Genomic DNA, 25,054 nt, shown 5'->3' on the forward strand with positions numbered 1-25,054 from the left:
TAGCCCCACTAGGCCACACATCACAACACACGGCTCGGCACGACATGGCAGGGCGCAGTCAGCGGAGAGGGGCTAAAGGAGGTAACGCCGACTGAGCTGTGTGTGTCTGCCCTTCCTGTGTATCTGTTTTCAATTTTTTTTTGTTGACGTGCAGCTTGTCGGTGAATCCGTGTCGTCTTCCTACTTATCCTAATTTTGTGTCCTTCATTTGCAGTTTAAACTGGGTTGAATGGCTGTCTGTCTGAACCGATGGCAGTCAGCGGAGCGCAGCAAATGCAGCCTCATTTCACCTTCTCCAGCCAGTGAAAACAAGTGTTTTGTCTGCAGCGTTTAGGCACTTCAGTGAATCCGAAAAAGAAAATCTATGCGCGTGAATGACTGAGACAGAGAGGTTCTGAGCTTGGCTGGATCACCATCGCCTTCTGAGAAAAGCAGAATGTCGAAGTTAATGAATGTTCACGAGAAAATCCCTCAGTTAATGGGATCTGCCATAATTATTTAGTTGAAAGCACCCAGAAAACACGCTATTAATTAACTGTAAGCGGCGAAAACAGTCGGCAAACATAGAGAAAATAATTTTTTATACGAGCAAACTTCTCTGTTGAAAAATCGGTGCAAAAGAAGTCTTTGATCCTGTCACCCCTATGCTCAGATGCAACTTGACATCGTGACTTGACCTCCAAGGAAGTTGGGTTGTTTTACCAAACAGGAATAAAGACGCAAGAAAATACAAACATATACAACAATTAATAATGTCCAATAATGTGTGCGCATCCTTCACCACCAACTACTTCCTAATAGCAGCAGTGACCTCGTAATGAACTGCAGGTTATCATGCAATATTGTCACTTTGTATTACCCGGTACCCTGACAACACCCGTGACAATATTGCACAATAATCCCCCTGCTGTTTCTCAGTCATTACAGCAGATAAGCATTGAACTGATGAAACATTTCCCTCTCCCCCCTCTGTCTTTTTGTCTTAATCTTTCCGTCTTCTCCTAGATTTACAAAAACAGACTGAAAAGGGGGCATGAGAGGTGAGGGTGGAACAAGAACAAAAAAACAGCCAGAAGGAGAAGGAAGGAGGAATTTTGTTATTGGGGGGGGGGGGGGGGGTTGGTTGGTTATAATGATTATAGCGAACAGACAACACATGTGCTACCATTACCCAATGACCTCCTGAAATATTATTGAGAGAGGAGTGTTTTGGGGTTGAAGCTACCATTTATTCGGAGGGAGGATACGTGAAAAAGAAAAGACAGACAGAGAACAACACAAAAGAGGAGTGATGTGTAGCATGGTGTAATTTACTCAGACATGGGGACTGTGTCTCCTCTCCTCCTTTTTGTCTGGAATACTTTGCCATGCTCACATTAAATATGGATGGCTGAGTGGAAGCAGAACAAGAGCAGCTGAAAGCCCTCAGCAGGACAGTCAAAGGATAGGACAAGGCAGAGGCTTTATGACTTTGATCTGAACCTGGGCATCTATAACAATAAACCCAGAGAAAGATGTTGGATGAAAGCACTTGGATGTTAAAAATTTTCATTACTCAGGCCATAAAAAAAACAATTAAATGTAGCAAATTTGCACTTTTAGAATTAAGAAGATAACAACTTGTATTTTTCATTGCCTAAAATCTAAGCAGTCTTAACAGTCTTAACAGTTTTTCCTGTAATAGCACTTGCTGACCAAGATTAAGACAATAATAATATATACACAAGCTTTATTTCAGTGTGTGGGCCAAAAAAAAGAAGAAAAAAATGCACTCATGCAAAAGTGGAGTAGGTAGAGACCATGGAGAAACTTCTTTTCAGGTTTGCTAATACTCAATCTTCCAATATGTAATAAAGATTAAGCTGCCACGTAATAACTTATTTTCTCTCCTATCAACGCAGAGGGCATGTGGTCACAACATGGACTCTGATTACAGTTAATGACATCAGCAGCTCTGTATCTGCAGACTAGTAATCCTACATGGGAAACAGGGGCTTCATCAATTACACAATGTGAATGCAGGAAAACATTTAAACAAAAAAAAATAAAGAGTGAAAAAGTGATTGAGGAAAACACTTTGTCCCAAATGATTAAAATAAGAAAAAAATACCATCATTTTTACATTTACTTGTACATTAATGTGTAAAAAAAAAAAAACACTGTTACTGTCTTATTTAAGAATAGTCATATGAAAAACAAAGTTATTCACATGACTCTATCCAGTCATGTGAATAACTAAGTAAACCCTCACTGATTACATAGAAATTAAGAGAGTAAGCAGAACCCGGCTGCTGCTAATCAAATGCACTTGATTGATCACTTTGCTGGCCTGAAGCATTCATGCGTGTGTTAACGCAATGTTAACAAGGAAAGGCAGGAAACCTAGAGAGGCAATTGCTGTTCCCCATCAATCTGGGAAGGGTTACAAGTCCATCTCCAAACAATCTGTAGCCTGACATTCTAAGTGGAAAACAGTCAAGACACATTTCAATCTTTCCAGCAGCCGACGATGACCCAGCAAATTCACCCTCAAGATTAAACTGTGCAATACCCAGAGAAACTGTAAAAAACCCCAAAACTACATCTCAGACTCTACAGATGTCAATTAGTGTGTTAAATGTGAAAGTTCGTGAAGGTAGAATTAGAAAAAACTGAACAAGTATGGTTCATTTGCACTTCTCACACAAGACTCCTGGAACAATGTCAATATTTGGCTTTAATGCACAGCACTATGAAATAATCCATGTCAGCACAAACACCTCATAACAACTATCAAGCCTGGTGGTGGAGGGTTGGTGATTTGGGGTTGCGTTGCAGCCACAGGACCCTCCCATCTTTGCAATAGGATATATATGCATATATCACGATATGGCACATAAATTTGTATGTGATATAAAAATGTCATTTGGTGATATCATTGCTATGACGACCCACATTTATGTTGCCTGCAACAGCACTGGGCATATCTGGGAGCAGGAGCCACATTTCAGCTTCCCATTATTTAGCACCTAAAGAGGACCTACTTCAGCAACCAGCAACGAGGAAAACCAGGCTACAGAGGAGGAGATACTAGCAGCCAGTGATGTGCAAACCAAGTAAACTAATGACTCCACTAGCATTCACTAATTGTGCTCCATACAACAGGGACAGTAGATGGAAATAACTGATGGGGTCACATGGTGGAAAAGTAGAACGTTAAGTTGCTGGTTAAAAATCTTGACCCAAAATACAACATCCCAGGTATTACTTTTTGGTATTACTATTTGATAAGAGTTATAGGGATAAGTTACTTTAGTTATCATTCAAAAAAAAAGTTTAAAGCAGTTATTTTATAATTACATTTTCCAGGAGAAAAACTGCCTAAGTTACTTTTGTGTTTACATTAGATCTTTGCTCTGGACCCGGATATAATGATGTGTCACTAGCTTTGCACTTTTAAGCACCAATGTTTTGTTTAGGATCTCCTGTTTTGTTGAGAAAGTGTGTGTTGTGGTTTGAAAGGAATCAACATACATGCAGATATGTGGGTCTCTGTCTATATAAATATATGAGCGAAAGAGTTTTGAACTTTGCATCTTTCTGATGTCACTCTCTGCACTGACTTCCTCTGATGAAAAGACAAAAAGACCGTCTTTCGCTCATCTCACTTGCTCACATAAAGTGAACGACTCGACCTGTTTTTGCTTCACAGACCACAACATTTCTGAAGTTAACACCAAGTAATGTCCCTTGCTTCTCTAATTGTTTTTTTTTTTTTTTGCTTCCTCTCTGTATCTCTTTCTCACTACGCTTCCCTCTCTTCAGAAGATGAACGTCTTGTCCTGTTACACTGTGTGTGTTTGAGGTCGTCTCAGAGAAGTAAATAGGTGGTGTAAGCAGCTAATGGAGAACAAGAGGTGCTCTGCTGTTGCATAAAAAGACTGTGGTGTACTCTGCCGGATGCTGCGCTGAAAACAGCTCATCCTTCTAGGCCAAATGTGTCTGAAAACTATGCCAAGAAACAAGGAGCACTTTTCTAAGTTAAAGTGTCACTTTGGCATCTTGGAGAATAAAGAAAAGTCCTGACAAGCAAGGAGAGAGTGAAAAGACTTTGTTTTGGGGGCAGTGCGGGACAAAGAATTATGCTGTGTCACTGTGTTAACAAAGGAGAAGATCCTGAAGCAAAAGGGCCCAATAAAAATAAAGACTGTCTATAAAATACCCATATGCCATTTTTAACCCAGTTTTAAGCATTTTGGCTGCAGTCAAGAAGCAACTGCAATTAGACAAGAGAGTAAAGTGCTGAGTCATCAGCTAACACAACAACCATTCATAATATGGGTGCATGGTACAGATCTGTCAGCTGTAATTAATACTTATACTAGAATTTACTTTAATAAGACTTGGGCACAGTCTGTGGCATTTAACCACACGACAATCCATGACATTTAAGAGATAATAACAACGAAAATGTGGCAAATGCTGTTCAGAGGTCCGGTTCAGTGGCTCAAATTAGCTTACAGATAGCTATCAACTATAGCTGCATATGTCACCATCCACCTCTCAGAGTTCCTCCCCCTTATAACTTTAAGTCTTAATACAATTTAAAAAAGCAACTTATTTAAAAAAAAACCATCATTGGTCATGAAGAAGTTAAAGAAGCTAGTTAATGGCACACTGAACTAAAAATAAGATAAACTAAGAAAACTGATGATTAGTGATTGAACTGATTTTTTTAAAATTCATAACTGATTTTAATTAGTGGCTGTAAGCAGCTGGTCCCCCACAAGTTCATCGTACAACACTGTTCATCATCAGATCATCAGAAACTTTATTGTCATTGTCATGAGAACAACGAAATTAAGAATGGTCCCCGATCATTGCATCATCCCTAGCAATATCAAAATATAAATAAAACAATAAAATTCAATAAATAAAATAGATAGAATACTTAAAATACTAATAAGATATAACAGTAAAACATTCACATACATTCCCACACACATGCTTCAGACCGTACATAGATTAACACAAGAGTGGCGTGATGGACATTTTTTTTGTAGTATTCAGATGTGTTATTGCAGTTGGATAACAGCTGTGTTTGAGTCTATTAGTCCTTGCTCTGATTGCCCTGTACCGTCTGCCTGAGGGCAACAGTTCGAACAGGGAGTGGCCAGGATGTGAGGTGTCTTTTATGATGTTTTGGGCCTTTTTAAAACAGTGGGCGTTGTGTAGAACTTCCAGTGTGGGGAGAGGGCAGCCAGTGATCTTTTGGGCGGTGTTAATGATCCCTTGGAGTGCTTTCCTCTGAGCCCCTGTGCAGCTAGTGTACCAGATGCATATGCAGTAAGTTAGAACACTCTCAATGGTGGCTCTGTAGAAGGACACCAGCAGTCTCTGTGTGATGTTATTCCTCCTGAGAATTCTCAGGAAGTACAGTCTCTGTTGGGCCTTTTTCAGCAGCTCGGAGGTGTTCACACTCCAGGAAAGGTTCTCCTCTATATTGACTCCCAGGAAGCGGAAGCTTGCCACCCTTTCTACACAGTCCCCATTTATGAATAGTGGTTGGATCTCTGCCTTTTTCCTTCTGAAGTCTATTATGAGTTCTTTGGTTTTTGAAGTGTTGAGGAGGAGGTTATTGGCCTTACACCATGACGTCAGCTGCTCCACCTCGTCTCTGTACGTAGACTCGTCTCCCTTGGAAATGAGCCCCACCACTGTGGTGTCATCTGCAAATTTCACAAAGATGTTGCTGTGGTGGCGAGGAGTGCAGTCGTGTGTGTAGAGAGAGTAGAGCAGTGGACTGAGCACACAGCCCTGGGGTGAGCCAGTGCTGAGACTCAGGGCTGAGGATGTGTGATGGCCAACTCTGACTCTCTGTCTACGGCCCGAGAGGAAGCTATTGATCCACATGCAGGTGCTGTATGGAAGCCCCAGGTCTTGTAGCTTGGCCACCAGTTTGTGTGGAAGGATGGTGTTAAAAGCTGAGCAGTAATCCACGAAGAGCATCCGCACATAGCTACCATGCTCTTCCAGGTGAGTTAATGCAGCATGGAGTGCTGTGGCTACAGCGTCTTCCGTGGATCGGTTTGCTCTGTAGGCAAACTGGTGTGGATCCAGGCTGCGGGGCAGGGCTGCTGTGATGTGTCTGCGGACCAGCTTCTCAAAGCATTTCATTACCACTGGGGTGAGTGCCACCGGTCTGTAGTCATTCAGGCCGGTGATGTGGGGCTTCTTAGGCAAGGGGACTATGGTGGAGGACTTCAGGCAGAGTGGGACAGTCGCCTGTGCGAGGGATTTGTTGAAAATCCTGGTGAAGATCCCAGCCAGCTGTCCTGCACAATCCCTCAATATTCGACCTGGCACACCATCAGGACCCGCCGCCTTCCTCGGGTTAACAGCCTGCAGCATGCGCCTCACCTCGTGCTCTTCCAGGGTGAGGGTGGTGCTGCTATGGGTGGCGTGTTGCTGCTGTGGCTCCAATACCTCCGGTACCCTGGTCTCAAAGCGGGCAAAGAAGATATTCAGCTCCTCTGCCAGCTCCAGGTCACCGTCCGCAGCTCCGAGATTGATCTTATAGTTGGTTAGGTGCTGGATGCCTTGCCACACCTGCCGGCTGGTATTACTCTTCAAATGGTCCTCGATCCTCCTCCTATAGTCCCCCTTTGCCTCTCTGATGCCTCTCTTCAGGTTGGATCGGGCTGTGGTGTAGTAATCCCTGTTGCCAGACCTGAACGCAATGTTCCTCTCCTTCAGCAGCTGCCTGACCTCCCGGGTCATCCAGGGCTTTTGGTTGGGATAAGCCCGGATCCGTTTGACTGCTGTAACAGTGTCTATGCAGTGTTTTATATAGCAGAGGACACCATCTGTGAACATTTCCAAGTCCTGATGTTCAAAGATATCCCAGTTAGTCCTGTCAAAACAGTCCTGCAGCTGCTGAAAGGCACCCTCTGGCCATATGGTAATATTCTTTGTGATGGTAAGAGCAGTTTTCTTGAGGGGGGCATATGCAGGGATTAGAAACAGTGACAAGTGGTCAGACTGACCCAGATGTGGCAAAGGTCTGGCCCTGTAGCCCATTTTGATGTTGGAATAAACTTTGTCCAGAATCTTGTCACCCCTAGTGGCACACTTGACGTGCTGGTGGAATTTGGGGATTGCTCTTTTTAAGTCTGCGTGATTGAAGTCCCCTGCTACGATATGTACAGCGTCAGGGTAAGTGCTCTGTTTATTATTGATGTTTGTATGCAGGAGTGCGATCGCAGAGTTAGCATTAGCATCTGGTGGTATGTAAACAGCTGTTATTATGACAACGGTGAACTCCCTAGGTAGGTAGATGGGCCTGCATTTAACAGTCAGATATTCAATGTCCGGTGAACAGTGACGGTCTATTATCACTGTGTTGGTACACCAGCTGTTGTTCACATACATACAGAGTCCCCCTCCTTTGCGCTTACCGGAGTCCACTGTTCGGTCATGTCGCTGTGTGGTATAGCCTGCTAGCTCAATAGCAGAGTCTGGAATGGATTGATGTAGCCAGTGATAAGAAGGATGCATGAGTCTTTGATGAAGTTATTCGCTGCTATTTGCAATCTCAATTCGTCCAACTTGTTCGCGAGGGATCTGGCATTTGTGATGAATAGGCTGGGGAGCGGTGGTTTGAGTGGCTGCCTCCGTAGCCTGGCTAGCGCGCCGCCCCTGCAGCCTCGCCGTCTCCTTCTCTCTCGACGCCGCCTGCGCCTCCACCCCGAAGGGATAACAATCCATGGGGAGCCCGGACTCCTCGCTATTTCCACCGGTATCTTGTGTAAGCGGACAAATTTGCTAGTCACGCTCTCGCGGTAGCTTACTCCAATCTTGAGGAGATCATGTCGGCTATAGATGTTATTCGCTTGGCTGGTAGAACACAAAAACAAACATAAGGCGTACAAAATTATCCAAACATAGCATCGATCGGTAGAACACTGAGCTGCTGCAACTACGTGCGCCGCCATCTTGAAAACACATAGAGAGTGTTGGGCGTTAGCCTCTGGGTGCTGATTTTCAGTTGATAGATGATTGCCTTGTGGGAGGCAACTAGAGCTGGGCGATAGAACGATAACGATATGTATCGCGATATAACTTTTTCTCGATAGAAAAATTAAACTATCGCGATAGACCTCGCCGCTCTTAAAAAAAAGAAAAAAAAGAACAGCCAATCCAAATTACGTAGCGCAAAGCCGAACCAATCACAGCCGCAGCGTCACGTCACGTTACTTGTTACGTACAGCACAAGTGCCAAGCCGCACATGTGTATTTGTTTGGGAAGCAGCCAGCCACCGTTCCGCCCGGGTAATGAAGGAAATGAGTGTGCCGACTAGAAAAATCAACCGCGCGTGACCGAAGGTTACCGAAGAGAAAACAGATGATGGTTCCAATGCCGGAGAAATTGTCGAACAGAAGAGCCATAGAAGTTCCGTAGTGTGAAGGTATTTCGGCTATTTCAAGTCTGACAAAAAACAGAGTAGCATGCACTGTAAATTGTGCCGAAAGCAAGTCTGGAAATACAATAAACTGGTGCATGCGCTACGTCCACACGTACCCGGGTATTTTTGAAAACGCAGATTTTTCTATGTGTTTGCACCTTTTGTCCACACGTAAACGGCGTTTTTGGTCACTGAAAACGAAGATTTTTGAAAACTCCGTTTTTGCATTTACGTGTGGACTAGAAAAACGGAGAAAACGCAGCGTCAAAGCATTTTTTGACGTCACACTGTGCGCCACGTTATTGTTTCGGTGAAATGAATTTCTACAATACTGTTACTGTTAATTCTACTCTCTGCAGTGTTTAAATGCTTACATATACACACAGTTACTGTCCCTCCACACATACGACTCTGTTCTGCTTCTATGCCCCAGCTTTGTTTACTTTTTCCCACCGAGGCTTCTAGACTTCTGATTGGCCAACATTTCTGCACGGTTAGGAATCTAGCGCCACCTGCTGCTTTGGCATGTTCATAGCAGCGTTTTCCTTCATTTCTGCCTTTATTGTGTGGACGGGATTATTTTTTAAAACGAAAATGGAAAATCTCCGTTTTCAAAAATACCCGTGTACGTTAGGACGTAGCCTCAGTCTCTGACTGGAAGCGCTAATTCGTCATTTGGCTTTTGTCAGACTAAAGTAACTGTTAAAACTGTTTGAAAAGCTAAGCTATACAACAAGGAGAGATTGAGAATTTCCTTTTAGTTCTCAGTTTATTTGATATTGACAAAAGTTAGTCAGTTTTGTCTGTTCTTCTGTAAAACAAACTAAGATTTATTTTTTAGAATTAATATTTTGTTTCTAAGTGGAATTGACAATTTAGTAGTCTGTTTTGTTTGTTCTATTTTGAAACTTAAACACTTTAGCGGCTGCCTTTTGTGTAGTTTGCAATATTTGCCTTTATTTATCTGAAAAAGTCTCATGTTCCTTAAGTACATCTACCCTGTTGAACTTATTATGGGAAATAAATATTTAAATAAAAACAAACTGCTGATTATTTCACATTTTACTTGTGAGCAACGGCGCATTTAAATCTCACAAATATAGTTATTTGGCTTATATCATGATAGATATCGTTATCGCCTGAAATGAAAAAAACGTATCGTGATATGAAAAAATCTTATATCACCCAGCTCTAGAGGCAACCTGTCTCTAAACAGCAACAATGTGTCTCAGAGTGATTGCAATCACTCTCAGACAGATTTGTGAAGGTTTGCAAATAATTGCTTTAAATTTAAAAACACAGACAGATTGCCAACATGTTGTAATCGATCTGAGTCAGTCTGCGATGAAGAGAGGAACTCATCTACGACACATTTCTTTGCAACAGGGACTCAAGTCAACTGGCTACCAAATAGTTGCATTCTAGTTATATTTCTATATAATAGTAAGGTTGCTGAGCACCTATGTCATTATAGAGTTAAGCTGCCATCCTGTAGCAATGATGTCACTATTTGCGGGGGACTTTCTGAATTTCTATTTCAAATCAGGTTCCAGCTGGACTTTTGTAAATAATTCGATGAGGGTTAATCATTTGGAAGAAATGGACATGTCTTATTGAGATAGAGAAATCAATTAATGTATTAGGCAATTAGACTCCAAGCGGTGATAGGATTTAGGACAGGACTTCCCAGGGTCTAGACGCTGGTGGCAGGGAAGATGTGAAGGACAGAACACCCAGGAAAGCAGGGAGATTTGTGATTGCAATTGTTCTTTATATAAATTTCTGTGTGTGCAAGCAGCAACATGTTTGCATTTTTCCCAACTTATATACAGGCATCACAGTAATAAGTTGGCAAAAACACTTCATAGGTAAGCGTCACAAAATCCATTGCACACAGTGACACTAATTTTGGCCTTGCTGTGATTTCCAGCCACTGTTTGTTCAGTGCGACTGTGGCATAACCATTTTGCTATATAAATGCATGATTATACGCATTTATATAGCATATAATCATTGTTTTCCTCTATCATAGTTTATAGTGTCAGCCTCAAGCACTCATTTAAAGAACTGCACAGTAAGGCGTGGTAGTTTGCTTATTTGTTTTTTACTTTTTTGGTTGTTTTTTTAATTTGCAAAAAATATAATTTTGGTCAGAAATGTATATATCTTATGACAGACTAAAAAGACTAAAAGGATGATACCATTGCATTTTAGAGTTTTACCATCTGAGTCCTCAAATTGAATAATGTTTTCACTGGTACCTGTAGAAACATGCCAGCAGTCTGATCATCAGCTTAGACAGTTAGGTGTGAATTGATTTTCAATTCTATGACCAGCAATGGAAAAAGGGGGCAGTGTTATCTGCTCCATGAATAATGATTACTGATGTGTCCTTGAGAAAGACAAAGAACGAGACTGAAGGGAAGTGTGACTGCTTTCACATGACACAGGGTGAAACTGCAAAGCAGCAGCATGCGTTCTCAGCATGTTTGAGTGAAAGTACAAATACCAAATTTTAGTTTCTCTTGAAAAAAAACTGCCAACCGCAGAGACATAAATCGGTTAACAAAGGTTCTGCTTTGTTTAAAGGATGGCTGGTACTGTTGCCTTGGTATTCAATGAGGCTCACTAAAATAATCAATACAGAGGAAAGCACAAAGTTAAAAGAATGAACAGCTTAAATAAAAAATAATAAAATAAGAGAGCAGGAGAAAGCCTACATGTGCATGAAAACTGTATTGATAGTTGGTGATGTTGCACTATGTCCTGTCCTGAAATGTGAGGCTTTTTGTTAATGACTGTGATCCTGTGGCTGCAGTTAATCACCTGCATCCCTCACAATAAACATACTGTTGGCATGAAAGTTAAGTGAAAGTATTTGTTTCAGTGCCTGAGTGCGTGGGTGAGAGGCATGACGTAGGTGTGTGTGTGTGTGTGTGTTTGTAAAACAGCAGCCCACCATTAAAGCTCACAGCCAGCCCTCTCCCAGCACACCAGGATTAACAGCACTTAAATGTTCCTGTTAGTACACCACCTCCTCTTTGCCTCCCACGCCAACCAGTACACATGGTGCTGCCCACAGCTTTGCTCATGCAACACACACGACCTCTGTGGTTTTTGTGCTCTTCGCTCGACCCTGGCTGCCTAAGCCTCCAATAAATGGTACTGAAGTGCACCCATCGGAGGGTGTGCGGGGTGGGGGGCTAAGCCCAGAATGTCCTCTATTTCACAGATCTATTAGAATCTGAGTACATGACAGAGGCAGGAACACAGGAAAGGAGGAAGACAGACCCTGACTAAATCAAAGGGGCAAAAATGAGTCTCCTTCTCCAGTCATGCATTAGATTATGTTAATGCCCCTTTCTTTCAGGCCTTTGCTCCATGTCTGGTTATCACATGCCCCCTGTGACAAATCATACACAGAAGGACAGAAATGGATGGTAGGTACCTGCCACAGAAATCAATAACAGAACGGATTCCCATTTGACTCTCAGCAAGCAGAGAGATAGACGGGGGATGTGAATGAATGAAGGTGTTTATGGGAGTCTGCTGGGGGAGACTATGGGACCTTTTTATGAACTCGGGGATGGAACGGCCACCATTACATTAAACCAGGGAGTGTATTGTTCTAAGCCATAGCATATTCCAGTAATTACTAGACAGCAGCAGACAGAGGAAGTGCAACAGCAAAGAAGAAGCAAAGCAACAGCAGAGAGAAGTGCACACACACAGGGACTTTTTACTACTTTGCGCTTGCCACACTGGATCAGCCTACATAAATGGGTCATAAATGACAAATGTAACATACTGAAAGATAATCCAGATTTATTGCAACAAGAGTGTGAGATAATAAAAAAAACAAACAGGGATGAAGCATATCATATGGCACCTTTTAAGTTTTAGTGTGTGTTTAAAGTTTCATATTAAAAACAACATTAACAAAAATAGTCCACATCCCCAAATATGAAACTGCACTGTTAAGTTTAATGTGGAAGTATTACCTAAAAAAACTGAGTGTCTCAGTTATTTCAGAGAGAAAGAGCAGAGGCGCAACATCCCACGTACCCCACTATCACCTAACTAAACCGTTCGCATGATGAGTCACATCAGAATCTGTTTGATGAAGTGATAATTAATGCATTCAATGGATACAAATGCAAATGGGAAAAAGAAAAACCTTATATGCCAGGAATACAGTTTTTGTCACGGTTTGCCGGGGCAAGCCGTGTGGACCCAGGACCCAGGATCATGACAGTACCCCCCCCTCAAAGGCTGGCCCCAGACAGCCCAACAAGAAACAAAACAGCCAGAAAAAACAGAAAACAACCCGACCAGGGCGGGCGGCGGGGGCCCAGGAAGGAGGGCTCGAAGCAAAACAAAACCGGAGCACCAGAAGGCCAAAAGACAAAAACAAAAAACGAGTCCAAAACCAAAAGAAACGAAGCACACCAGAACACAGGAAAAAACAGAGTCCAAAACAGAAGAGTTCAGGGGGCCGACAGCACAGGAGTCCAAAACAGTTCAGGGGGCCGGCCAGGGGGCCGACAGCACAGGAGTCCAAAACAGTTCAGGGGGCCGACCGTGCGGACGGCAACGGCGGCGAAGGCTCTGAGGCTGGACCAGGCGAGGCTGAAGACACGGAGGCCGGGCCAGGCGAGGCTGAAGACATGGAGGCCGGGCCAGGCGAGGCTGAAGACACGGAGGCTGGGCCAGGCGAGGCTGAAGGCCCTGGAGCTGCAGCAGGCGAGGATGATGATGGAGCTACAGCAGGCGGCTGGACGGGCTGAACGGGCCCCTCGGACCCTCCAGCGGAGGCAGGAGGGTGAACGGGCCCCTCGGACCCTCCAGCGGAGGCAGGAGGCTGAACGGGCCCCTCGGACCCTCCAGCGGAGACAGGAGACGAAGGCCGGAGCGGTCCCTCGGACCCTCCAGCGGAGACAGGAGACGAAGGCCGGAGCGGTCCCTCGGACCCCCCAGCGGAGACTAGAGACGAAGGCCGGAGCGGTCCTACGGACCCTCCAGCAGAAGTCACCACTAAGCCAGCAGTCATGGAGTCCTCTGGCAAACACGAAGGCAACTGGCGATGCACTGAGCACTGGCTCTGCCCAGGCAACGCTGACATGGTGCAGTTCTCAGGTGGCTGCATAAACTTCAGGGGTCCAGAATCAGCCAGGGACTGAGACCTAGCCTCTGGGGAAGCCCTGGAGCGGCAAACTGTGCCAATGGCGGCTGAACCATGAAAAGCACCTTGAGGTGAAATTAAACTTTCTCCCTGCATGGAGTGAATGAGTGAAACCGGTGATACTGGAGCCAGAGCTACGGGTAGCGGGGGCACTGGAGTTACTGGGGCCTGCGCTACAGGCGGCACTGGAGCTACTGGGGCCTGCGCTACAGGCGGCACTGGAGCTACTGGGGCCTGCGCTACAGGCGGCACTGGAGCTACTGGAGACTGAACTGAGGGTGGCACTGGAGACTGAACTGAGGGTGGCACTGGAGACTGAACTGAGGGTGGCACTGGAGACTGAACTGAAGGGGACACTGGAGACTGAACCGAAGGGGACACTGGAGACTGAACCGAAGGGGACACTGGAGACTGAACCGAAGGGGACACTGGAGACTGAACTGAAGGAGGCACAGGAGACTGAGCTGAGAGGAGCACTGGCTGCGGGGGAGCTAACCGAGCTGAGAGTGGCTGCGGGGGAGCTAACTTAGCTGCCGGTAGCTGCACAGGCGATAAGCAGCTCGCGTTGACATCCGCCACACAAAACGCAGCCCCTGAATGAACAGTCATGCAGTCCGAAAATGAAAAAGAGTCCTCACTCACCACAGCCGGCGATTTAGAAGCCCGAACGTCCGGCTGTGGGGTGGCGCGCTCGCGGCGCGATCGGCGTTTCCTCCCCGCAGACAGCTCCGACGGGCCGGGCAAGATCACATCCGGCGAGTCGGGCAGCGAGGCAGGAGTGGCTGAGAGAAGGTGCGGTGTGAGCCGGAGAAAAGCCTGCATGGTCGGAGGAAGCGACTGCAGAAGCCATGGCAGGCCAGAAAAGAGCCGTTGTAGCCGACTTTCCACGGCACGACGAAGCTCCTCTGGAGGGTTCTCCAGCCATAGCCCGAGGAGAATCTCCACATTGTACGCAATGTCGTCCTGGAGCTCCTCGGACGGATTCACTGCCGCTGGGTCCATGGTGGCTGGTTCGTACTGTCACGGTTTGCCGGGGCAAGCCGTGTGGAATATGAAATAGGACCCAAAATGCGGCAGCTCTGGTGCAGATGAGTGTTTATTTACAGGGGTGTGAGTACAAACAGCGGTGGCGACAAAACATGAAACCGGAAACCTAAACTGGGTAAACTAATAAGACAAACCAGAATGAGGATGCAGGGAGGTCCGGAGAAATACATACAGGGAGAGCGAGGGGAAACAACACAGACGAACCAGCGATTACCAAGACAGAAAATACAACTTAAATACACTCAGAGAACACAGGGAGATTACACACAGGTGGGAGACACAGCTGGGAGTGATTAACATGACGAGACCAGGGAGGCAAACTGAAAACACTCACATAAGACGCAGACCTTCACAATAAAACAGGAACACACGGGGGGGAACAGGGTAAACACCAATTAGAGAACAGAACCAAAATCGCGAAGAGAAAACACAAAACGCTGGGTCAAAAGGACCCAGGATCATGACAGTTTTAATCAAAATCATGATAGTGTCTTAAGATTATACACCCAACCCTAGGCAGCGAAAGCAAGGGTATAGTACACACGCAGACAGGCAAAGACAAGGGTGTATTGTCAAGCTCCATAGCCTTTTGAGATCTACAGATACAGAAAGACAGTTTCAAAGGTCCCCATCATTATTAACCACCTGCTGGCTGTAAGGATACTAACGATACTATTGTCACTGGAAAATTTGGCTTCATACAAGACTTGCCTCATGGTGTTCAAGGTTCAAGGTTCTTTATTCATCACATGCATAGTTATACAAGTATAACACACAGTGAAATGTTTGGTTTTGGGCCCGGATGGCTTGGGGATAGAAGCCCCTCTTGAGTCTCTCTGTCCTTGCCCGGATGATGCGGAACCTTCTACCGGATTGCAGAAGTTGGAACAGTTTGTTGCCAGGATGGGACGGGTCCTTCAGTATCTGCGCTGCTCTACAGTGGGGCAAAAAAGTATTTAGTCAGCCACCGATTGTGCAAGTTCCCCCACTTAAAATGATGACAGAGGTCAGTAATTTGCACCAGAGGTACACTTCAACTGTGAGAGACAGAATGTGAAAAAAAAATCCATGAATTCACATGGTAGGATTTGTAAAGAATTTATTCGTAAATCAGGGTGGAAAATAAGTATTTGGTCACCTCAAACAAGGAAAATCTCTGGCTCTCACAGACCTGTAACGTCTTCTGTAAGAAGGTTTTCTGTCCCCCAATCGTTACCTGTATGAATGGCACCTGTTTGAACTCATCATCTGTATAAAAGACACCTGTCCACAGCCTCAAACAGTCAGACTCCAAACTCCGCCATGGCCAAGACCAAAGAGCTTTCGAAGGACACCAGGAAAAGTATTGTAGACCTGCACCAGACTGGGAAGAGTGAATCTACAATAGGCAAGCAGCTTGGTGTGAAAAAATCAACTGTGGGAGCAATCATCAGAAAATGGAAGACATACAAGACCACTGATAATCTCCCTCGATCTGGGGCTCCACGCAAGATCTCATCCCGTGGGGTCAAAATGATCATGAGAACGGTGAGCAAAGATCCCAGAACCACACGGGGGGACCTGGTGAATGACCTGCAGAGAGCTGGGACCAAAGTAACAAAGGTCACCATCAGTAACACACTACAACGGCAGGGAATCAAATCCCGCAGTGCCAGACGTGTTCCGCTGCTGAAGCCAGTGCATGTCCAGGCCCGTCTGAAGTTTGCCAGAGAGCACATGGATGATACAGCAGAGGATTGGGAGAATGTCATGTGGTCAGATGAAACCAAAGTAGAACTTTTTGGTATAAACTCAACTCGTCGAGTTTGGAGGAAGAAGAATACTGAGTTGCATCCCAAGAACACCATACCTACTGTGAAGCATGGGGGTGGAAACATCATGCTATGGGGCTGTTTTTCTGCCAAGGGGACAGGACGACTGATCCGTGTTAAGGACAGAATGAATGGGGCCATGTATCGTGAGATTTTGAGCCAAAACCTCCTTCCATCAGTGAGAACTTTGAAGATGAAACGAGGCTGGGTCTTCCAACATGACAATGATCCAAAACATACCGCCCGGGAAACAAAGGAGTGGCTCCGTAAGAAGCATTTGAAAGTCCTGGAGTGGCCTAGCCAGTCTCCAGACCTCAACCCCATAGAAAATCTGTGGCGGGAGTTGAAAGTCCGTGTTGCTCGGCGACAGCCCCAAAACATCACTGCTCTCGAGAAGATCTGCATGGAGGAATGGGCCAAAATACCAGCTACTGTGTGTGCAAACCTGGTAAAGACCTATAGTAAACGTTTGACCTCTGTTATTGCCAACAAAGGTTATGTTGTATTTTTGTTATTGACCAAATACTTATTTTCCACCCTGATTTACGAATAAATTCTTTACAAATCCTACCATGTGGATTCATGGATTTTTTTTTCACATTCTGTCTCTCACAGTTGAAGTGTTCCTCTGGTGCAAATTACTGACCTCTGTCATCATTTTAGGTGGGGGAACTTGCACAATCGGTGGCTGACTAAATACTTTTTTGCCCCACTGTAGTCCGGCATCTCCTGGTGTAGGTGTCCTGAAGCAGGGGGAGAGCAATCCTGCAGCAGCATTCTGCTGTATGGATCAATCTCTGAAGGGCTTTTTGGTCCTTAACACAGCTGTTCCCAAACCAGGATGTGATGTTCTGTGTGAGGATGCTCTCCACAGCGCCTCTATAGAAAATCCTGAGGATCTCTGAAGAGACCCTGAACTTCCTCAGTTGTCGTAGGTAGTACAGGCGCTGCCTAGCCTTTTTGGTCTGGACCTGAATGTGGGCAGCCCATGTCAGGTCTGAGGAGATGTGGACATCAAGATACTTGAAGGACTGCACCCTCTCCACTGGAGCTCCATTGATGATAATGGGCTTGTAGTCTCTGTGCTGACTCCTTCTGAAGTCCACCACCAGCTCCTTGGTCTTGCCAACGTTCAGCTGGAGGTGGTTGTCCTGGCATCATGATGCCAGATTCTTCACTTCATCCATGTAGGCCGCCTCATCGTTGTCGGAGATGGCGCCCAACACCACTGTGTCGTCAGCAAACTTCACAATGGTGTTGGAGCCATGGGTGGCCACACAGTCTGAAGTGTAGAGGGAGTAGAGCAGTGGCGAGAGGACACATCCCTGTGATGCTCCTGTGTTGATGGTAATGCTGTTAGAGACGCATCGACCCACAAGGTCCCCTTCTAGATAAGGCACAAGTACAGGCCTGTCTTAAGTTTGCCAGTGAACATCTAAATGATGAGGTTATAGGATCAGAAAAGGATTGGGAGAAAGAAGAGAAATCCTGAGTGTGACCAAAAGAACACCATCCCCACAGTCAAGCACGGAGGTGGAAACGTTATGCTTTGAGGCTGTTTTTCTGCTACGGGTACAGGATGACCTCCCTGCATCTGGGCCAATGGATGGGGCCGTGTACATAAAATCTTGGTTGAAATCCTCCTTCCCTCAACCAAAACATTGAAGACATGTCGTGGAGTCGTGGATGTGTCTTCCGGTATGACAATGATCTGAGGCAACAAAGGAGTGGCGAAAGAAGAAGCACATCAAGGTCATAGAGTGGCCTAGCAGTCTCCAGACCTCAATCCTATAGAAAATCTGTGGAAGGAGCTGAAGTTTCGAGTTGCCAAGCAGTAGCCAAGAAACCTAAAATCCCTCCTGAGACGTGCAAACCTGGTGACCAACAACAAGGAAAATCTTACCACTGTGCTTTCCAACAAGGGTTTCTCCATCAAGTACTAAGTTTTTTTTTACTTGGGTATCAAATACACTTTTCTCTAAATGACATGCTAATCACTTTATAACTTTGATGTTTGGGTTTTTTTCCAAATCTTTGTTTGATATTCTGTCTCTCTCCATTAAAATGAAAGTGCCATAGAATTTAGAAACTCTTGATTTCTTTGGAAGAGATTTCTTTCATTTCTTTCCCCTGCAGAATTCACAAATTCAGCAGCGGGTCAAATAATTATTTCCCCCACTGTAATGTGATTCGTGGTTAAAAAGGAAAAACAAGCAAGATTCCCTGATCATTAATATTCATACCATATGGCATATCATATGGGAAAATGCAACCGCCACCTCACATTGACACGGAGACAAAGCAACACGCTGCCGTTGCCGTGTTACTGAGAGCGAGCTTTACGTTAAAACAGATGGAAGATTACAAGAGGAAGCATTGTTCCATTTCTTATTCAAATTATATGGATTAGTGCAGCATATGGAGTGGGTGCAGCGACGAAGCACACCTCACATTGCAACAAATGTAATTTCAACACATTTACATTTCTGAGTTGTAAAAAGAAGCACGTTTGTTAACAACATATGTGGTTTCAAGATGGTGTTTCATTAACATGGTGCTTTAAAAGGTACAGTACGGTCCAAACACATGTATAGAATGAAAATGACTTAATTTTGCTTTGTTAAGACTAGAATCTATGTGTTCAGATATAATTCTAACCAAAATAATCAGGAACTTTCAAAGTAGTGCTAACCTTTTGAATCTCTTCAGGCAAAGGGTAGATCAGAGGACTGTGAAGGTCCGCGCTTATGTCTTTCTCCTCCACCTCCTGGTCTCCTAGAAACAAGCAGAATTAGCTTAGTTAGTCTTTCACTTTCAAGAGAATAAAGTAATCAAACCATTTATATAACATCGGATAGATGGCATTTTGAAATTGCTTCTTTTGACCAGCCGTCCAAAATAATCAATGCAAGCTGAGATTCAACAGAGAACAGCAGCAAATTGGTACATAAGAATACATTTCTGAATGACTAATAGATTTAAAAAATTGTTTGTGAGCAATTTTGTTGGTCAGGTAAAGCTTTTAATGGAAAGATAGTTTTTTGGAGTTTTTTTTATGGGGCTATTGCAGGCAAAGTGAAAAGAAAGTACACCTTCTTTCACTTCTGTTTTTTATGTATTGGGGCATAAAAATCAGGTCTTAAAATTAGGTGAGTACAACCTCAGATGAACAATTAACTGACGCAATGTTATACAGAAAAGTGGACCAAAATTTCTGCACAAAGCTGCGAGAAAGTGAGAAAATCATACAGAAAAAAAAGTATTTTAAGGTATTGCTGATAAAAGTGGTTCTAAAAGTCACTGAATCATGGGGTGTAGTTAGTTTTTCATACACTGCTTCTGCATTTTGGCTGCTGTTTTCAGCATAAAAGTGGGTGGTACTTTTAAACTGATGAATAGCACTTTGCCTCTAAGGTTAATGTAAGGGCAAATCCCTTAGCGTGATGTCCACCATATTAAACCCATTTGTGGTACACTCTATTCAGTAGATTAATCAGTTCAGATTACAGCATTAAGCTAAGAGACCGTAGCAGCTTTTTGCTGCTGGAGGTATTTTGACTTCACAGCCAAACACTTGCCTGTCCTCGACTGCAAACTGTTTCAATTTTCAAGCCTGGGGACTTTGCAAAAAAGCAAGGCTCTAATAACTTTCTGTGCTGTGTGTCATGGTTTATTAAGGATGAAGGTGATATATAGGTGTAATGCAAGAGAACAATTATTTGTCTGCCTTGTGCTCTCAGTTTGTGTAATTGCTACAGTCCCAGATAAGGTCTTTTCCCTGTTGTGTAATAGACGCCACTGAGATAAAGTCAGTCATGCGGGAATGGATGCAGAAGGTCGCATGAGGAGAACAGCAACACAAGCGTAACCAGGCCTCTGTCTATGTGCGAGTGCACGCTTTTAGGGCATTTATCTATCGGCTTGCCATTAGTGAGGGGAACGGAACACACCAATCCAACACTTGACCTCAAATTAGATACCTCTGGCTAACTCAGACCCAGAGGTCACTCCCATCAGATGACCTGCTATGTGCCACACATTAAATGCACTTTGCGGGTCATTGGCAGATATTGAATGAGACGTATGGGAAAACGTACAGCACAGACACAAAGGATTTGGCCAGCAGCACAATGCAAACAGACAGACAAACATCAACAACTGCAAGTAATCCATGAAGTCATGCAAAGACAGACAGTTTGGCCCCAATGCACCCGCTAAAACCTTCAAGAATTCGCATGTAAACAAGCACGAGTACTCCCTCTGTGTCTTTCACACTCTCACGGCAATGCAGACACATAAACCCAATCCAATCAAAGACCAGGCTTCATGCTCACGCACGCTAATATCCTGATTGCCCCCCTACTGGCTTTAGGCTTTGCATTTAAAACACAGCAGAGATCCTCAATCACTGGCTCACACAACACAGATAAATTAGTGACGCCCTGTGACAGCATTAAGCCAGCCTACCCTTTTTCGTGGACACAGATATAAAAGGCCGATTTTGCATGACAACCGTTCCCCTGTGACATTTTGCCTGCTTTAGCCCTGATTGGACTATTAATCAATCTAATGTGAGAGAGGCAAGCTGTTCATAAACTCATCTATTCAGCACGGGTGTAAGCCTTGAATCGTGAGAGGAAACATACACAACAACACAAAAAGTCAACAGGGCTCACAGGGGGCTTAAATAACACAAAGATAAGCATCGAAGGCCATTAAAAAAAAGGATTTTACTGCGAAAGAAAATGTGCCTTCAGCCATCATCATCATGAAGGATGCACAGTCAGATTATATAACTGTGTTTTAATAATCCACCAAGACTACTGTCTGCTTAAGAAGTATAGCAGCATGAAGTCTGTAATAGTTGTACAATATACAGGGAGTGCAGAATTATTAGGCAAGTTGTATTTTTGAGGAATAATGTTATTATTGAACAACAACCATGTTCTCAATGAACCCAAAAAACTCATTAATATCAAAGCTGAATGTTTTTGGAAGTAGTTTTTAGTTTGTTTTTAGTTTTAGCTATTTTAGGGGGATATCTGTGTGTGCAGGTGACTATTACTGTGCATAATTATTAGGCAACTTAACAAAAAACAATATACAGTGGGGCAAAAAAGTATTTAGTCAGCCACCGATTGTGCAAGTTCCCCCACTTAAAATGATGACAGAGGTCAGTAATTTGCACCAGAGGTACACTTCAACTGTGAGAGACAGAATGTGAAAAAAAAATCCATGAATCCACATGGTAGGATTTGTAAAGAATTTATTCGTAAATCAGGGTGGAAAATAAGTATTTGGTCAATAACAAAAATACAACTCAATACTTTGTAACATAACCTTTGTTGGCAATAACAGAGGTCAAACGTTTACTATAGGTCTTTACCAGGTTTGCACACACAGTAGCTGGTATTTTGGCCCATTCCTCCATGCAGATCTTCTCGAGAGCAGTGATGTTTTGGGGCTGTCGCCGAGCAACACGGACTTTCAACTCCCGCCACAGATTTTCTATGGGGTTGAGGTCTGGAGACTGGCTAGGCCACTCCAGGACTTTCAAATGCTTCTTACGGAGCCACTCCTTTGTTGCCCGGGCGGTGTGTTTTGGATCATTGTCATGTTGGAAGACCCAGCCTCGTTTCATCTTCAAAGTTCTCACTGATGGAAGGAGGTTTTTGGCTCAAAATCTCACGATACATGGCCCCATTCATTCTGTCCTTAACACGGATCAGTCGTCCTGTCCCCTTGGCAGAAAAACAGCCCCATAGCATGATGTTTCCACCCCCATGCTTCACAGTAGGTATGGTGTTCTTGGGATGCAACTCAGTATTCTTCTTCCTCCAAACATGACGAGTTGAGTTTATACCAAAAAGTTCTACTTTGGTTTCATCTGACCACATGACATTCTCCCAATCCTCTGCTGTATCATCCATGTGCTCTCTGGCAAACTTCAGACGGGCCTGGACATGCACTGGCTTCAGCAGCGGAACACGTCTGGCACTGCGGGATTTGATTCCCTGCCGTTGTAGTGTGTTACTGATGGTGACCTTTGTTACTTTGGTCCCAGCTCTCTGCAGGTCATTCACCAGGTCCCCCCGTGTGGTTCTGGGATCTTTGCTCACCGTTCTCATGATCATTTTGACCCCACGGGATGAGATCTTGCGTGGAGCCCCAGATCGAGGGAGATTATCAGTGGTCTTGTATGTCTTCCATTTTCTGATGATTGCTCCCACAGTTGATTTTTTCACACCAAGCTGCTTGCCTATTGTAGATTCACTCTTCCCAGTCTGGTGCAGGTCTACAATACTTTTCCTGGTGTCCTTCGAAAGCTCTTTGGTCTTGGCCATGGCGGAGTTTGGAGTCTGACTGTTTGAGGCTGTGGACAGGTGTCTTTTATACAGATGATGAGTTCAAACAGGTGCCATTCATACAGGTAACGAGTGGGGGACAGAAAAGCTTCTTAAAGAAGACGTTACAGGTCTGTGAGAGCCAGAGATTTTCCTTGTTTGAGGTGACCAAATACTTATTTTCCACCCTAATTTACGAATAAATTCTTTACAAATCCTACCATGTGAATTCATGGAATTTTTTTTCACATTCTGTCTCTCACAGTTGCAGTGTACCTCTGGTGCAAATTACTGACCTCTGTCATCATTTTAATTGGGGGAACTTGCACAATCGGTGGCTGACTAAATACTTTTTTGCCCCACTGTATACCCATTTCAATTATTTATTTTTACCAGTGAAACCAATATAACATCTCCACATTCACAAATATACATTTCTGACATTCAAAAACAAAACAAAAACAAATCAGCGACCAATATAGCCACCTTTCTTTGCAAGGACACTCAAAAGCCTGCCATCCATGGATTCTGTCAGTGTTTTGATCTGTTCACCATCAACATTGCGTGCAGCAGCAACCACAGCCTCCCAGACACTGTTCAGAGAGGTGTACTGTTTTCCTTCCTTGTAAATCTCACATTTGATGATGGACCACAGGTTCTCAATGGGGTTCAGATCAGGTGAACAAGGAGGCCATGTCATTAGTTTTTCTTCTTTTATACCCTTTCTTGCCAGCCACGCTGTGGAGTACTTGGACGCGTGTGATGGAGCATTGTCCTGCATGAAAATCATGTTTTTCTTGAAGGATGCAGACTTCTTCCTGTACCACTGCTTGAAGAAGGTGTCTTCCAGAAACTGGCAGTAGGACTGGGAGTTGAGCTTGACTCCATCCTCAACCCGAAAAGGCCCCACAAGCTCATCTTTGATGATACCAGCCCAAACCAGTACTCCACCTCCACCTTGCTGGCGTCTGAGTCGGACTGGAGCTCTCTGCCCTTTACCAATCCAGCCACGGGCCCATCCATCTGGCCCATCAAGACTCACTCTCATTTCATCAGTCCATAAAACCTTAGAAAAATCAGTCTTGAGATATTTCTTGGCCCAGTCTTGACGTTTCAGCTTGTGTGTCTTGTTCAGTGGTGGTCGTCTTTCAGCCTTTCTTACCTTGGCCATGTCTCTGAGTATTGCACACCTTGTGCTTTTGGGCACTCCAGTGATGTTGCAGCTCTGAAATATGGCCAAACTGGTGGCAAGTGGCATCTTGGCAACTGCACGCTTGACTTTTCTCAGTTCATGGGCAGTTATTTTGCGCTTTGGTTTTTCCACATGCTTCTTGCGACCCTGTTGACTATTTTGAATGAAACGCTTGATTGTTCGATGATCACGCTTCAGAAGCTTTGCAATTTTGAGACTGCTGCATCCCTCTGTAAGATATCTCACTATTTTTGACTTTTCTGAGCCTGTCAAGTCCTTCTTTTGACCCATTTTGCCAAAGGAAAGGACGTTGCCTAATAATTATGCACACCTGATATAGGGTGTTGATGTCATTAGACCACACCCCTTCTCATTACAGAGATGCACATCACCTAATATGCTTAATTGGTAGTAGGCTTTGGAGCCTATACAGCTTGGAGTAAGACAACATGCATGAAGAGGATGATGTGGACAAAATACTCATTTGCCTAATAATTCTGCACTCCCTGTATGACAAATATATGCCCGTACTGTCTGGTAAATAAATACAGCGTCAAACTGCATGTGTACATGATTGAAAAACATCCAAATCTGCAGAGGTGTGAGAAGGTTTTGAATGAGATTTCAGAGGTTTTCATAGACCTAAAACTTTCTGCAGCTTTCCCACGACCACCCTCCAAAACACAACACCATGTTGTATTCCTGCAGCAGCTGGCGCGAAGAAACGTCTATAATATAATGAATCTGAATAAAATATTAAAAACTGGACAGCACTGAGCATGCATTACCAATGAAGGCAGACACATATCTAAACGCTGGATCAGCTTAGCGATGTGTTTAGCCGCTGTGTACAGAATGCAGCCAGCTACTTTTTAATTTCAGTATGTCACAAAGTGTAATTAAAAACAAAACAAAACATAAGGACACGAGTCAAAGAGAATAACTAACTAAGGCTAATATTAAAAAAAAGAAAAATAAACTCTTAACACTAGAAACAAATCAGTGCGCTTCTTCTTCGGTCTAGTTAACTGGGG

The 25,054-nt window shown here is 44.2% G+C and overlaps 1 protein-coding gene across 2 annotated transcripts in view; it reads right to left on the reverse strand.

Moving 5' to 3' along the window:
• The window catches only part of lekr1 (Leucine-, glutamate- and lysine-rich protein 1), a 115,822-nt gene that overhangs the window by 83,244 nt on the left and 7,524 nt on the right, over positions 1-25,054 (reverse strand). For both annotated transcript variants that reach the window (XM_076892277.1, XM_004561360.4), the window contains one exon: positions 19,177-19,259. Coding sequence is in view for 1 of the 2 variants with exons in the window: in XM_004561360.4 (XP_004561417.3) it covers positions 19,177-19,259 (83 nt within the window). In the remaining variant the exon portion in view is untranslated. The remainder of the gene's footprint in view (positions 1-19,176; positions 19,260-25,054) is intronic.

This window comes from Maylandia zebra, linkage group LG14 (assembly GCF_041146795.1).
Source record: "Maylandia zebra isolate NMK-2024a linkage group LG14, Mzebra_GT3a, whole genome shotgun sequence".
In the NCBI taxonomy this organism is placed as follows: domain Eukaryota; kingdom Metazoa; phylum Chordata; class Actinopteri; order Cichliformes; family Cichlidae; genus Maylandia; species Maylandia zebra.